Source organism: Silurus aristotelis (assembly GCF_946808225.1).
Source record: "Silurus aristotelis genome assembly, chromosome: 23".
NCBI classification, from domain to species: Eukaryota; Metazoa; Chordata; class Actinopteri; order Siluriformes; family Siluridae; genus Silurus; species Silurus aristotelis.
Genome location: NC_139596.1, coordinates 11,661,219 through 11,678,761, shown reverse-complemented (window position 1 = coordinate 11,678,761; position 17,543 = coordinate 11,661,219). Strand labels below are relative to the sequence as shown.

The 17,543-nt window shown below is 38.6% G+C and overlaps 1 protein-coding gene across 1 annotated transcript in view; it reads left to right on the top strand.

Moving 5' to 3' along the window:
* Positions 1-955: 955 nt before the first annotated feature.
* The window catches only part of jak2b (Janus kinase 2b), a 28,832-nt gene continuing 12,244 nt past the window's right edge, over positions 956-17,543 (top strand). The window contains exons 1-6 of the mRNA XM_083526546.1: positions 956-1,698; positions 8,938-9,175; positions 11,120-11,243; positions 11,676-11,793; positions 16,247-16,392; positions 16,737-17,031. Coding sequence (XP_083382672.1) covers positions 8,986-9,175; positions 11,120-11,243; positions 11,676-11,793; positions 16,247-16,392; positions 16,737-17,031 — 873 coding nt within the window. The 5' untranslated portion in view covers positions 956-1,698; positions 8,938-8,985. The remainder of the gene's footprint in view (positions 1,699-8,937; positions 9,176-11,119; positions 11,244-11,675; positions 11,794-16,246; positions 16,393-16,736; positions 17,032-17,543) is intronic.

Sequence of the window (17,543 nt, the reverse complement as noted above, 5' to 3'; positions counted from 1 at the left end):
CGCCGTCTGTATAAAACAACTGATCTGTCTGGCACAATATCCAGTGATGATGTATTATATATTATACTACCAAATGTGCTATCCTTTATGCACTTAGTATAGTAGCTCTGCAATTAAACATCAGCATACACCAGTATGAATATGTTTATTATGTGCATGACAGGGGTGTGATGTCCTCTACCTCTGGAAAAGATTTCGAGCAGTGTTTTGCTAAGACTGTATAAGACTGTAGAAAGAACATTACTTATAATCTTTCACTCCAGTGCTCATGATAGTTCTTACTCTCACTCAGTGTTCTGTATTGTTTAAAGACTATAATCACACTTTTGATGTCACCCAAATGAGGATGGGTTCCACTTTTGAGTCTGGTTCCTCTCAAGGTTTCTTCCTCATGACATCTACGGGAGTTTTTCCTTGCCACAGTCTCCATGGCTGCTCATCAGGGATAAATACACACCATTCACCTTGACTGTTGATTTCTGTAAAGCTGCTTTGAGACAATGTCTGTTGTGAAAGGCGCAATAGAAATAAACTTGACTTGACTAAGAAAACCTTTGACTGGGCATTCATGTGGAAGTTACTTTCACACATTCCCACATAAACATTGTTGCAGGATAAGTAAACCATTTCAGGGCAAGAGTGTTCATGGATTTCTCTCTGATCCAGCATCTGAAGGATGTGTTGGAGGAACAAATTGAATCCACAGAGGCCCTACCCTGCAACTTGCAATAGAACTGAAGGATCTGTCACTAAGGTTTTATTACCATGTACCAAAGCACCTTCAGAGGTTTTGTGGAGGTGATGCCTGGGTGGCTTTATTGACTTACACTGTATCAGGCAGGTGGTTTAATATGTTATGGGTCATTACATAATATAAGGATTTGTGTAAGATGTTCAGGTTCGATTTCTTTATTTGGTGTGTATGTGGACAGGAGAGACAAGGGTGTGTGTGTGTGTGTGTGTGTGTGTGTGTGTATGTGTATGTGTATGTGTGTACGCAGTGAATGGAGCGTACAGCCTACAGGTGGTAGTGCAGTGTGTTATGGAGCTCTGCTCGCTCTCTCCGCCGTGAACCTGCGCACAACCGAGGTGGAGACGGAAAACACGTAGCGTGTCGGAAACTATACACTGGCCACACTTTCATTTTATTTTTCTCGTTGAAAACATAAACCGAAACTTGGTCAGGCGGGTTTGGGAAATTACTGCAACGTTCAGCCAGTTAGGAAGTGTCGCCGTGACTCACAGTGGTTAGCATGCTAGCTAGTTTGACGGACGCGTCTCCCTTTTTCTTCCTCCAGGGAGCTGATAGTATTAAAGTTCCCCCTCGGGTGTAATTGTGTGTTTTCGCGTTATCGCGCAATTTGCGTGTTTATTGTTTTGTTTGTTTTCTTCGTTGTTTAACGTACAATTTGGCCTGTAAACCTTTTGATGAGTTTCTACTGTAAGAGTCGCAGTAACGTGAAATGTCAAGCCTGCCTCGGCTAGTAGAGGACTAAACCGCCATAGAGCCGTAGTGGACTAAGTCGGTTGAGCAGCTTCGGCTAACGGAGACCTTCAGATGTTACGAAAGTGGGAAAGACGAAACGATTTGGATCACGACGAGCCGACGTTATGGATTAAAGCTGGGATTTGGGGTTAAACTTGGCGCTGGCCAGCAGGCTAACCTCGCTAGCTATCTTAGCTGCAGCAACCCACCAAGTAAGTTTTGCAGCTCTTTTCATTTACTTTGCTTTCAGCTACTGTCTTTTTTTTTTTTCAGCTGGACAATACATCAGCAAGTTAAAGAAAATTCTTACTGCACCTGATCGACTTGTTCGACTAGTCTGATTTCTTGTGTTTTTTTAGTTTTGTGCTACTGTCGATTGATTAGCTGACTCAGTAAGCTGTTAAAACACTGTTGAGCAATGAAGATGAACCTTAAGAGTCCTAAAGTCTTTTTCACACACACACACACACACACACACACACACACACACACACACACACACACACACACACATTATACCAGCAATAAATGAGGTGATCATGTTTATTGACATGATAAACTTAAAGACATTTTCCCCATGTGCACCCAATCACCCAGCTCTGAGCTTTGAGGACTCCTGCTAGCTGTCAGATTCGAGCTAATCATGCAAACTTCACATGAGCATGGAGGCCTTCGGGTTCTGTGCTGTTCAGCAGAACATTCACTCGAGCATTGAATTTTGCAACTAACTATGCAATCGAGTGCTGTCTCTCCGGCTGTACAGTCGAATGAGCATCTGATATCTGTTATTTTGGTCATTTCCTTTGCCGGAAGTGAGGCATAAACCGTCCACTGGGCTCAGTCCGTAACAGCACAGCAAATGTACTGAAGAGTATGTGAGGTATACAGCACTATAATTGTTATTCACTCTATATAGCACACAAGAAGGGGTGTATGTACAGTACTGATCCCTATTCTAAAGTATTATGCCCTATTCAGGCCGGATTAGTTTGACACAGATTGGTTAAAACTGATCAGAAGCTCAGGGTTCGAGCCTCAGCATCTTGAAGTCGCTGCCACTGTTGGGCCCCTGAGTGAGGCCCTTAACCCTGTCTGTTCCAGGTGCACTGGGTCATGATGGACTGGGCACTTTCACCCCAACTTCCTAGCAAGCTGGGGGTATGTGAATTTCATTGTGCTCTATTCCAACCTCTTTTGGACCAGGTTTACAGAAGACAATTTTTCCCTAGACCAGTCTGGTGGGTGGGTGGGCAGGTTGTCACGTGTAATAACATGCATAATATATTCATATTATATTATTTCATTAGTTATTTCAATATTACATAAATAATGAAAATGTTACTCAACTTGTCTTGTGCAGAATCAGTGAGCTTTATTTATCGACACATCGGAAAAAAAAACTGCGACTGAAACAAGCTCAGAAAAATTGGCTTGGATGGAAGTGGTCAGTTTTGTTTTTCTTTTAAATAGAACACCATGTGGACCGCAAAAGTCAATTAAATGGAGATACATTAAATATTAAGACGTTTTTATTATTTCTGGGCTGCCCTTGAACCAAAGGATCCATGGTCCGGTGGTTGGGGACACCGGCTGTAATGTATATGTTGCAAATAATTTCTCACAGGCAGGAGGGGTAATGTAATCATTAAACGACCGTTTTAGGGATTTTCAGACACATTTTGTAATTATAACAACATATCGTCATAAGGATTTTCAGACAGGTTAGGAATCCTGATCTAATGATGAAATATAATAGAATAGCCTCTGTCACATATACATTACAATATTTAGCTTGTTTGAAACCTGCGGTCAGCCATGATATGGCACCCCTGGAGCACAAAGAGCTAAGGGCCTTGCTTAGGGGAACAAGAGTGGCAGGTTCCCCTTGCTTAGGGGAACAAGAGCCCTGGCATCGCAGATTGGCGATGCCAGGGCTTGAATTCCCGACCTTTCGCACCCTAACCCAGTGCCTTAATGACTGAGCTTTTTTTTTTGTTTATTATTATTTATTTTTTAGACGAGTGTTATGTGTTCATGTGGATGTGATAGGGAGAAGTCCATATACTTTTGGCCAAATAGTGGCCAAACTGACATGGTCAAGAAAATAGATTGTGCTCCCCCCATTATAAAAGAACACTGTGTGGCCAAAAGTCCCACACACACAAGGTCAAAGTGATATATAGTAATAACATATTAGATTTCTCCTGTGACAACCATTCACACTCGATGAAGAGACTCTCTCTGGGATTTGAAGAGATCAAATTCAAATTCTATTTGTCACATACACATTCATACAGAGTATGACACTAATACTTATCATGCTTACTGCAGATGTCCTACTGAACTTCCATTGAAATTCACACTCTAAATGTCTACATCTGAACTATTTGTGCACAAACAGTTAGTGGTGAACTCTCATAGTTGTACAGCGCTGAAATGACAGAGGCCTTCCTGTTAGTCAGTGTTGCGCAAATGGATTATATTTTGTCATCCACTAAAACTGGGTTTACAGTAATTATGCGCTTCTTCATTTCACTTCCTCTAGTCTCAGGTCTCCACTGCTCTTGCTGACATTGTCATCAGAAAAATGGCCATGAAGGCCTGAGGATTGCAGATTGAGTCAGTGTTGTTTTGAAATTTTAATTCATGTGCATCACATGGTTCGATTTTGCTGGTTACAAAATTATTGACCATAATGAACCCCACATTATACCTCAGTTTCTCATGAATATATGTTTAGTGGATTCTCTATATGGGTATATTCTTTGTGGGTCATTGTTATATATGGAGTATCACCCCCAGGTAGTGCAAGGTACAACATGATAACCAATTTGAGTTCCAGTGGCTATGTAATTATAAAAAAACACTGTCTATGCTCATGTTCATCAATACTACTACTACTACTACTACTACTACTACTACTACTACTACTACTACTACTACTACTAATAATAATAATAATAATATTATTATTATAAATATAATCTGCTGGCTCCAAAGGGGATTCATTTGGATGTCGATTATACACATTTCTCCTAGACAACTAATACTATAATGTATATAAATTCCAATTTTTGTCATTGAAGCAGTTTTCTGTTCTTAAGCACTAAGTTCTGTCATGTTTGCACAGCCGTCTGGAGAGGTGTGGGCGTGCCGATAAAGACTGATAGGAGAGATGCAAACACAACCAAGGAGTCTTGCACTAACACCCCCCCCCCCTTTTTTTTTTCTACGAATGTTTTCCCAGATATTTGTGCAGTCAGTGAAAATATTCCTGGTTCATTTCCCCCATTCTGCAGAGGTATTTTCAGGATAGCATGCATTACAGTGAATAGGAACACCTACAGTAAGTGTTTTGCACTGAAATGAGGCAACCTGTTGAAGAGGCTTAAAGAGAGGTTTGTATATAAGAGATGCAAGGAATCGAAAGTCAGGCTTTTGTTCTTAAGCTAGATTTTAGTCACCTTTTCACAATTGTATCGCTGCTGTTACCTCATTTACCGAGTGTCCTTGGAAAGTGTAAACTCAGACACTCACTCACTATCCCGCATAACCACATATTAAAGACATAACCACAGTAAAAAATATACATTTTACATTGTTAAACTTTTATTTCAGATTATTTTGAACATCATGAGTTTAAGTCCCAATATGTGAGCTGTTAATTTACAGTATAAAACCGTCATTCATGTTGCAGAATTTTGTTGTTCTGTATAAATAAATGCACACTTTCTGACCAATTAGATTTGAGCTTTCAGCTATGCTGTTTATGCAAAACAATTTAATCATCACCCACAATATCCAGTGATGTTTACTCGGATTATATGTTATACTACCAAACCTGCCATCCTTTATGCATCCAGCATAGGAAAACATCAGCATAAACTAGTATGAGTACATTTATTCAGAGTATGATTATTGCGAGATTCTTAATGCGGGCTGTCTTTTCCCCTTAATAAAACAGGATATGAGCCAATTACCATATAAATCTGGAGTGGTTTGTGCTGGAGAGAAACGAATGGAAATACCCTTTCGGCCATGTTGTGCTCTCGCTTTCTGTTGAAGTTCATTGGGAATGTTTCGAGTTCATTGATGTGAAATTAAATTCATTAAAGTATATTTAAATTACCTAACAAAATATTATATTATATATTGAACATGAATTCGCTTCATTGATTAGTGATGACACCCAAAATATTGGTTGAAATAACTTATAAACAGCTTTCATATTTGTCAAATAAAAATGAATATGTTTTTATTAACTAGACTTTACTATTATGTTGTTGTTGTTGTTGTTTTTGTTGCTCAAAGCTCAGACACGTTTAAGCACATTGATCATTTGAATCAGTTAAACAACCCATCGACTGCCAGAGCAGGCGAGTAGATCACCACGGCACAGCTGGTAATATTATTACTCCCTTTAGTAATCTTTAGTATTCTAATGTCCTGTTTTTTTATTCAGCTGGTTTGTGTCTTTCATATTCTACAAAACCAAAATGCATTTCAGAACCTCCCATCCTCCCTTTCCTGTATTTTTTCTATTCCCCCCCCCCCCCCCCCTTTTTTTTGTTTTGAAGATGACTTTTGTCCCATTTGGTCTCTCCATTACAAGCAGTTGCTCAGTGCTAGCTTACGTTATTCACACTGTTCATTTTGTAAGCAGGATTGTTTCATCTTTCGTCCCAAAGGCCACAGAAACATTTTACTACATTTACAACAGCGATTATAATGATCTGATGGTCCCTGGGGGAGTGTCATGAGTTTGTGGTAAACAATACAGTCAAACACAGCTTTAGAAAGTAAAAAAACCTGACTCCATATTTATTTGCACCTTAAAGAATTAGCAGGATTAACTAGAAATTTGTGATGTAACTCTAAACATTCACCAGGTCATTGGGTTCAAATCTTAATAATGCCACAGCAGTTCATGGCAGAGAGTTTAAAAGAGTTTAAAGCATTTTGAGAGAGAACAAGCTGAGAGCTGTAGCAGCTAATAAACAACCTGCCATGATTTCTGCACCAGTTAGCTAAATATAATCAAATTAAAGGGTTTGAATAATAGCTTTTCCTCTTGCACTGCCGATTCTTTTCACTTTGCACACAACTCTCAACTGTACTGACGCCAGCTCATGTATCTGAGAAGCCAGATCCTGGTGTGAATTACAGCTTTTACTGATGGTCAGAGCATTCTGGCAGCTTCCACTGCTGTCACAAATGGACAGAGAAACTTGGCATCTTAGTCATATCACCTGTTCCTGTGGGTTTGCCCCCTTGGAATGAATCACCATTCGAGGACTGCGGCCCAACAGTCCATGAAGCTCCTGTACTCATTAGCCCTTAGCACAGAGGTGATGTGAGCCCTTGCAAAGGTGTCAGTTGCTCCGTTAATGATGCACAATCTTACAGGCTGCTTCTGGTCCAAGGGGTCCGATCTGAGCGCGCAGAGCATTATCAGCAAGAGGTATCATTAAAATAAAATGCTGTGAATTGTGTGCAGAAAAAGTGTCAAACCAGTTCTGCAAGCACTGAACTGTAGATTTCCTGATTGTCAAGGTTTGATTCACACCAGTGCGATAATATCTTAAACATAAAATATAAAACAAGCAGCATGAGTAGTTCAGTACCAGGAGCAATCAATGCTGCAGCTAACAGGTGGGTTAAGTAAGGAATTAAATCCGCAGACAAGCATTCAAATGACACATGTTAGCTGGTATCAGTTACTGACAGTGAAGGATTCTGACACAACAAGGAAACGTCCCTGTACAGTTATCTAATGTAGCGAGCAAATACGTTTAATTTAAAATCAACTTTATGTGCATTTAAGATGGTGCAGATTGGTATACGTGGATGAACACATTCAAACACTAACGTTTAAACAGTGCTAAATAATATTTTACCTGTAAAGGTGGCTTTTAAAAGCATCTGAAATTAAGACTAACACATCAGCTGGCCTTTGATTCCTTTCAGGAATGTTTCAGGCTTTTGTTTCTTGCATGCCTTTATACAAATTAGGAAACAAAGTGAATGCCTATGCCAGTTGAATTTATACATATATATTTATGTGTACCAATACAGTTGCTTGATGTGTAGGTGCACTGTAACCACAACTAAATATTTACTGTTAAATACATCCAACTTCTGTTTATCTGCTACACAATTGTGTTGTCTACTGTATAATATAATAGAAATTGTGAAAATAACAAACTGTAATTCATTTCAATGAGCCATTAAGCTTTGCACCAGTCTCCAAGTTTGTCTAATTTTTACAGGTCTCCTCAGCAACCCCTAAATGCTCCTGAACTTTATTGAGCGCACATTTTCATATGTAGTTATTTTATTATACGGCAGGTTGGCTGCAGAAGTCATGGTTTAAAAAAAAAAACAGCTTTGCTGCTGTTGCTTTCATAAGACAGATTAGTAGCTCTGCACAATTCATCCACTTATTTGTAGCTTATGCCCCTGCAAGAGCTACCCATGTATACAAAAAATAAACAAACAGCTTTCTTTTTAATTGGAGAAATCTACTAATAAGTTAATATTGCCAGTGTGATCATTTTGGGATCTTGTTTATAGAGCTCTAGACAATCTAGAGATATTACAACTTAAAGCGTTTGAAGTCATGGTTCTGTATGGCAGTTGTTTATTATCTTTATTAACAAATGTATATTTTTTGATTTTTAACATTTTTTTTATTAAATCCTATATTTGTCAAATAGTATCCTGTAATTCTTTTGTTGGTTCTCCTAGGATCCATTTAAGTGTAAAACAGGCCACTTAAAAATACATGATAGATTTAACGCTCGGTGCTTCTCTCAAGATCAAGGCATCTTAATAAACATTCATTGTTGTGAGAGTCAAATTGCCTGTGGACCTGGAATGAGCGAAACATTGCCCCCCTCCCCAACCCCCATACCATCCTTTTAGCTCTGTAGCATCCAGTACATGGTTTACTACAGTACATAATATATTTATTTTCAAAATGTACTTAATGAACATAATATTTAAAATTAAATGTATAGTGGCCTTTGTGGCAATTGATATTTCCCATACTGATTAATATTAGCATGTGTAGTTTTTCCTGCAAGACCCTTTCAGTGCTTCAGTGTTTTTCTATTATATTTTCTCCCGTCAGTGGTGTTTAAAGTTCTGTACTGAGAACAGTCGTAGGTTGGCCCGAGGGTTATTGTAAGTCTGTCAACTGTTTAGCTGTTTGCTTGGATTGTAACTCATGTCTTATGATGTTGTGGGTTTTTTTGTGCAAAACGCTCATCCGAATATGAAAAGAAATATAAAATCTATGCTCAGTGAATAGCATAAAAAAAAGAATGTTTAGTAATATAACAAAACGATTTTCTAGGATTTATCTTAAAAAAAAAAAAAAAAAAGTGCATTTCTTTACACATGTCTCTGTGCCATTTTTTAAATGGATGTCTCTGTGCAACTTTCCCCAGGTGAATGTAGCCCCTCGATCTATACCCACGTGTGTGTCTGTAACGGACATGGCTGCTTGCCCCCCAGCACACCAGAATGGTGACATTCATCGGCAAGAAAGAGTGCCAAAGCCATCCGTCACTGCACTGACACTTCATCTGTACCGCAGCAGCCAGAGTGAAGACTGCGCTCCACTCTGTTACCCACCAGGAGAGTATATCGCTGAACAGCTGGCCATCGAAGCAGCCAAGGAGTGTGGTGAGTCAACAGTGGCAATTTATCCAACTTGAGAATAAAGCAGTGATATCTGGAAGAGCTCAGTTGTTCGATTATTAAAATATAATGAAAGAAAGTGACTGCAGATTTTCTTTTATATGTAATTTGTACAGCTAAGCTTGAGTAATATTCACAGAACTAGCCTACAGGTAGAAATGCAAATCCATTAACATGTCAAATGACAAAAAATTTAAATCAAAGCTTTTTTTGTTTAGACTCTTTCACCTACTGGGCACAGGCAAGTAAAAAGCTGCTCAGAGTTGCCTATGATAAAAAAAAAAGGGAGTTACTGTAATACTGTAACATATGATGAGTAAGTGAACTAGGTGCAGTTTCCTGAAATTTCTCAGTGTTTCTTTAGTGTTTCCATGTGAACGCCTATTCCTCATTCTAAAATTTGTCATTTTACAGGCTATGCTCGGTTATGCCACTGCTGTTTTTATTTATTTATTTTTTGTTGTGTTTTGTTCAATCGTTAATCTGTTAGTTTTGTAACTTTATAGTGATTTCCAATTTGTATGATTAAGATTTTTTTACCTTGTATGTCACTTGTCACAGCTGTCACAAGTTTGCATAGAAATTAAATGACCACCTATCGTTTGCTAGTGTGAATGCACCTTTATGGCCTCAGTATTGATTCTCTGACTAAAAAGAAATTATTTTAAACAGGCAAAAATCACTCCAACGGTCGTCATACGTTATTGAGTGTACTAAATCTGTTCCAAAAAACCAAGTATTTTACGGTCACAGCAGACAGCAAATAATACTTAAGTCAGTGTGTGTAGTGCATCAGGTAGTTCTGTACAGAAAAAAGGTATGTTAATATTAAGCACAGGAAATTGAAAAACACCCGCAATTACAGTAGGGTAGAAAATAGGCATCCAGTGTAATATGGCTCCAGTTTTGGAGGGACCTGTCAGTCTACCTCTATTTATTGTCCATCAACATAAACATGTAGCCTGTTAAACAGCTAGGCTCTGGATGGCATGTTCAGTGGGCATTGTGTAGTGATCAAAACAACAGCGCACAACTATAGACACAAAATCCGAAAGTCTTTAAAACTCATGAAAGAAGAAGAATTCTATTTTTTATTTTATTTTGGATAAAATGTTGATTTTGGGGAGAGGTGCAAGATAAGTCAAAATTAGTCAAGATTAGGTCTTTAGCAGATAATAAGTTGTGGTTCAAAATAAATATCTTTTTTTTTTTTCTCATGTGAGCCCATTCTTATTTACACACACATTCTGTGACTTGTAGAGTTTAAATAGAGTTTGTACTTCTAAACTGAGTTATCATAAGCATCACTTTCAGCAATCAAACATTCATCTGCTTACAAGTTATTCTGTAGCATTATAAGCACTAACAGTTAGTCAAACAGTTTTATAAAAATGGTCAAATATGCTCTTCTGCTTTTGTTTGCGAATTTTTAAGCTACGCTGTTAACATTAGCTGTAAGTAATTGAAGTATTAGAATAGCATTTTGGATAGCCAGTTTTTCTACTTGCTTGTTGTTAAGTATTGATTTGTACAAAAGAAATTGGATTGGTTTTTAGATTATGATGGCTTACATTTTTTTTTTAGAACAAAGTGAGATAAAGGAGAATAAAGGGCATTAGTAAGAGTTACTAAGAGTTTATTAACAGAACACAACCCAGCTCAGTGTTCAATAATGCACCTTTTCAAATTGATTCCTTCAGCCACATAATACACACGTGCTTAGATTTTTCATCATGTCATACACACTTCTTAGGTTATTTGCACTAGTGACTAAAAGGCAACTGTTACACCTTTAAATGTAAAACGAGAGAAGGATTGTTCGCCTTTTAAGCTTGAGTGGGCACAAGGTCTTTTTGGCAATGAAAGTAAATGGTTAATTGATTAGCCCTCTGTTTGACCCTTGCCTTTTTTTTTTTTTTTTTTGTACAGGTGTGTCACCAGTTTACTTCAGCCTATTCAGCCTTTATAGAGAACATGACAGAGTCTGGTTATCACCCAACCACCATCTTCACTTAGATGAATCAGCTAAAGAAAGCTTGATCTTCAGAATTAGGTAAATGTGTTTAGAGCGCGAAACTGTTTTTTGTTGTTGTTGTTGTTTGTTTGTTTGTTGTCAGTGAAAGTTATGTAAGATGTCAGATTTTGTTAAAAAAAAACTAGAAATCTAATCTAAACTAAAAACTCTGATCTTCAACATTTTGCTATTGAAATAAAGGTTTAAATAATAATAAAGATTTTTAGATCTAATTTTGTTTATCAGGTAAATGCTTATGGAATGTTCTTTCTGTATGTTGCTTTGGTTAAATTCTTTTTTTTACTTTTGTCAGAAATGCTTTTTTTAAACTCTATTTGCATGTTGCACTTGTTTAAATTACTTTGAATGAAAGATGGCAGTCTGGTTTAGTTAATCAGAGCATAGTCTACTTTTACCTGCAAAATGTACTCAAGCTTCCTTTTAATTATTTACTTACTTACTAATTTACAGGTATTACTTTCCTGGGTGGTATAGCTGTGGAGCCTCTCGGGCTTACAGATGTGGTGTTGCCAAGGGATCTGAGAGTCCAATCCTTGATGACCATGTTATGGCTTACCTTTTTGCCCAGGTAGGTTGCTTGCAGCTATGGGCGACTAGTTTCTGCCTTGCTGCATAACACAAGCGCAGACACATTTACCGGGCATTATTTGTGGACAAGAGGTGAAAGCATGGGATAAATTAGTAAACCAGGGCAGTCATTATAGAGATGTTCAGAAATTAGGTGTCGCAGGCAAGGACTTTTTCGGTTTCATCCGTGACGGTAAGCGTGTAGACACACCAGTCTGACTCCAGTTGTCTGGTGCCGTCACATTTCATTTGGCAGACATTTTCAGCACAAATGTTTCCTGCACAATTTCCATGATACTGGGTTTTCCAGTTTTCTTGTTTTTATTATGATGTATAACTGCCACCTTCATGCACATACATACATACATATATGCATTCCATCGGTCTGAGGTAGTGTTATGTATATGAGAAGAACTGTTTTACAGAAGATATGAAACATTATAGAGCTGTACCGATCCTTGATTGGTGCGAGTTACAACTAAGCTGTAATTATGCAGACATAAATCAAGCACTTCAGTTTATGATTAAATATCAGGATAAGGGAAATTTACATTTTAGAGACTTGTTGGTTGGTTGTTGGTGCCAGGTGCCATTTGTGTATTCTAGAAACTGCTTATCTCTTGGGATTATTTGCATGCAACATCTCTAGTGTATACAGAATGGTGTAAATTCAGTTTGAGCACCTATGATTAATTCTAGGTTTCCTGGTATTTACTTTATATATAAAAATATAAAACTGCAGTTCTATGCTAAGGGTACAACTCACTCTTTCTGTTCCTGTTATTACCTTGAAACACAGATATTTGTGTTCCTATAGTTCAGATTGTCTTTGAGATAATTATTTATATGAGATGCCAAAACCAGTGCCTGTAGGACAAAGTTGACCCATGGCGACCATCGATTTGGCCCATCATGCCATATATGAGGGGCAAAAAAAATGCCTTCTGCAAAAACCTTTGAGAGAAAACCTGCTTTGTGTCATTAGAGGTCTTTGAATAGCTAAATTAGGCATTTTACAATTTAATTTGTTTTTATATATATATATATATATATATATATATATATATATATATATATATATATATATATATATACATACATACATACATACATACATACATACATACATACATATACAGTGAGGAAAATAAGTATTTGGACACGCTGCTATTTTGCAAGTTCTCCCACTTAGAGATCATGGAGGGTCTGAAATTGTCATCGTAGGTGCATGTCCACTGTGAGAGACATAATCTAAAAAAAATAATCCAGAAATCACAATATATGATTTTTTAACTATTTATTTGTATGATACAGCTGCAAATAAGTATTTGAACACCTGTCTATCAGCTAGAATTCTGACCCTCAAAGACCTGTTATTCTGCCTTTAAAATGTCCACCTTCACTACATTTATTATCCTAAATTAGATGCACCTGTTTGAGGTCGTTAGCTGCATAAAGACACCTGTCCACCCCATACAATCAGTAACAATCCAACTACTAACATGGCCAAGACCAAAGAGCTGTCCAAAGACACTAGAGACAAAATTGTACACCTCCACAAGGCTGGAAAGGGCTACAGGGAAATTGCCAAGCAGCTTGGTGAAAAAAGGTCCACTGTTGGAGCAATCATTAGAAAATGGAAGAAGCTAAACATGACTGTCAATCTCCCTCGGACTGGGGCTCCATGCAAGATCTCACCTCGTGGGGTCTCAATGATCCTAAGGAAGGTGAGAAATCAGCCCAGAACTACACGGGAGGAGCTGGTCAATGACCTGAAAAGAGCTGGGACCACCGTTTCCAAGGTTACTGTTGGTAATACACTAAGACGTCATGGTTTAAAATCATGCATGGCACGAAAGGTTCCCCTGCTTAAACCAGCACATGTCCAGGCACATCTTTTAGTTTGCCAATGACCATTTGGATGATCCAGAGGAGTCATGGGAGAAAGTCATGTGGTCAGATGAGACCAAAATAGAACTTTTGGGTCATAATTCCACTAAACGTGTTTGGAGGAAGAAGAATGATGAGTACCATCCCAAGAACACCATCCCTACTGTGAAGCATGGGGGTGGTAGCATCATGCTTTGGGGGTGTTTTTCTGCACATGGGACAGGGCGACTGCACTGTATTAAGGAGAGGATGACCGGGGCCATGTATTGCGAGATTTTGGGGAACAACCTCCTTCCCTCAGTTAGATCATTGAAGATGGGTCGAGGCTGGGTCTTCCAACATGACAATGACCCGAAGCACACAGCCAGGATAACCAAGGAGTGGCTCTGTAAGAAGCATATCAAGGTTCTGGCGTGGCCTAGCCAGTCTCCAGACCTAAACCCAATAGAGAATCTTTGGAGGGAGCTCAAACTCTGTGTTTCTCAGCGACAGGCCAGAAACCTGACTGATCTAGAGAAGATCTGTGTGGTGGAGTGGGCCAAAATCCCTCCTGCAGTGTGTGCAAACCTGGTGAAAAACTACAGGAAACGTTTGACCTCTGTAATTGCAAACAAAGGCTCCTGTACCAAATATTAACATTGACTTTCTCAGGTGTTCAAATACTTATTTGCAGCTGTATCATACAAATAAATAGTTAAAAAATCATACATTGTGATTTCTGGATTTTTTTTTTAGATTATGTCTCTCACAGTGGACATGCACCTACGATGACAATTTTAGACCCCTACATGATTTCTAGGTGGGAGAACTTGCAAAATAGCAGGGTGTTCAAATACTTATTTTCCTCACTGTATATATATATATAACGCTTTAAGAAAGTGCATCCTGATTTTGGTAATAGGGTGATTAAGCATAATTGTGTTTTTATGAGGTGCACTCTGTGTTTATTAAAGAGAAGGCAATGAATCATCATGATCTTTCGATATATGGACCATTCAGAGGTTAGTTACAAACTTAATTACGGTCATGTCTGGAAGAACTCATATTGCCTGTGTTTTATATTTGCGAGTTATGTGTCCTCGGGTAAATATGTTATTAGGGAAACATTAAATTGACATGTATTTATTATTTTTCTGTCGTGTAAATGTATGTGGGTTTTTTTTATATATTGTTTAAGTGCCTGTAAATTAGGTTTCGGGTCTCAGCGGTAACTCTCTTTAAGTGAATAGATGACAATTTTGTTTTCAGATAATACATTGAGTAAATATGAATTGGAACCGGGTATATCCTGGATATAAGCCCTTATTTACTAAACAAATGGCAAATAAAGGAAACTCGTACATGGGACATCCAACAAGAGGGCTGTCTCCAGTTTTGTCTTTAGTCAATATTTTGGTTTGTACTGTTTACTATAAGGTTAGGTAGCGCTTGTCTAAAAATTTTCAAGTTTACTGTGGAAATAAAGTTTAACCCTTTTAAGAAAAGTAAAATAGATTTTTTAAATCTTGCAAGTGCTGGTCTAGCAGTTCAGGTCCAGTATTGGGTAACCATGTGCATGTTTTTAATTATTGTTTAGTTGGGTTTGGGCACCAGTTTTGTTTGTTTGCCTGAGTGAAAATGTGGGTCAATTTGAGAACAGCCTTCTTCTTCTTCTTCTTCTTTCGGCTTCTCCCATTAGCGGTCACCACAGCAGATCATCTGTCTCCATACCCCCCTGTCCTCTACATCTGCCTCTTTCAACTAACTGCATGTCTTCCCTCGCCACATCTATAAACCTCCTCCTTGGTCTTCCTCTTTTCCTCCCTCCTGGTGGCTTCATCCTCATCATTCTCCTACCGATATACCCCATGTCCCTCCTCTGCACATGTCCAAACATCTCAATCTCACCTCCCTCACCTTGTCTCATTTATCATCATCCCTTCAATTTCCAGCTTAACGATCATCACCATCAGAAACTCTCTTCACCTCCACTACACTCTTACTGTTTTCTTCATTAAGGATCACCCCTACACCATTTCTCTTTCCACCCACACCATGAAAAAACAGTTTAAACACCTCCAATGTTCCTGGTCTTACTCCCTTTCCACTTGGTCTCCTGAACACACAACATGTATAACTTTCTCCTCTCCATCATATCAGCTACCTCTCTCTCTTTACCAGTCATAGTACCAACATTTAAAGTACCAACCTTAACCTCCACTCTCCTCCACTTCTCCTTTCCCTGTCGTCTCTGTAGTCGTCTTCCTCCTCTCTTTCTCCTCCTCCGGCCAAAAGTAGCCCAATTTCCACTGGTACTCTGTTGGCTAATGATACCTGTGGTGGTCGTTGTTAACCCGGGCCTCAACCAATCCGGTACGAATTTCTCTTTCGTGATCCGCATATTTGATTTGGCACATGTTTTACGCTGGCACTAAGAGTGCACTGGCTTGTGCAACCCTAATGGCTGGGTTGGGTCAATTTGAGAACAGTACAGTGTTCTCTACTCTGATTGCTATACATCTTTATTTCTTCTTTTTTTTTGCTCACATTTAAATAAACAATTTCTTCCCTTTTTTTGATTGCAGTGGAGGAGTGACTTTGTAAATGGTTGGGTGAAGCTGTCCACCAGCCATGAGACCCAAGAAGAGTGCCTTGGTATGGCTGTTTTAGATATGATGCGGATAGCCAAAGAAAAACAGTGCTCACCGCTGGATATTTACAATGCCATAAGGTATGAATATTTAAGAACCAGGTAAATCACGGCGTGTGCAGCAGCTGCCGATTTCTCTGTCCTTGTAACGACCTCATTTGCTTCTGCATCTATTTGTATATTGCTTTTAACAGTTGACATTATCATAAAGCAGCACACACAGTGTCCCCTGACCTAATTTCAGACCTTAATATCCTGTTTGGCTTTTGATCTGTTTCCTCTTTGCATTTGTACATGTCTTGAAGATATCAGGAGGGTTTCACTGCTGCTTTCATCTTGCTTACAAGAGTGTAAGATGTGCTTAGGGGGAAAAACAATACAGGTATATGGTTTGAGATACTTGTCTGTTTGCTTCTTCTACGCAGCTATAAGTCCTTTCTCCCAAAAGACATGCGGTTGAAGATCCAGGACTACCACATAGTAACACGGAAACGAATTCGCTACCGTTTTCGCAAGGTAGTGCAGCAGTTCAGCCAGTGTCGGGCTACACCACGTGATCTCAAGCTCAAATACCTGATCAATCTTGAGGCACTTGACTCTGGCTTCTACACAGAACGCTTCCAGGTCAAAGAGGCCGTAGCAGGCCAGGTCACCATAATCGTCTCTGCGGATCAAGGCATTCAGTGGTGCCGTGAGAAACAAAAGGACGCCCAGCAAGAGGTTAGCAAACCATATTAGTTCACTGATATTTACTGTTGGCTATATGACATCATGTATGTCAGGGTTCCTGGACGGTGTGGATGTATGAATTCTCTACACCGGGGTGTTTTTCTCTTATATTTTTTGATTTCTCGTTTGTCCAAGTGTTCATTCACGGATTACATTTTCAGATTTGACAGGAGCAAAGTCAAGGCTGAATTTTGCAGCTGATTTTATACAAAAGCAGTTTTTTGCATTTAAGAAGGCTATTTTGCCCCATTAAACATTTTTGGAGAGCTTGGTGCATACTTATTATTACTTCCAACTGTCTTATGCACAGAAACATACATTATAACAAAAGAAGGCACAAGAACATACAGGATCTGCTTCAGAATGAGGCAACGAAGCTCTTTATTTGCTTCACAGTTGCTGAAACAAAAATGAAACAGGTCCTGCATACTCAATCTATATAAATACAATTAGTTTATAATGAACAGAATATTATGGGCAGGTTTTTTCGGTTTAAGAGATTA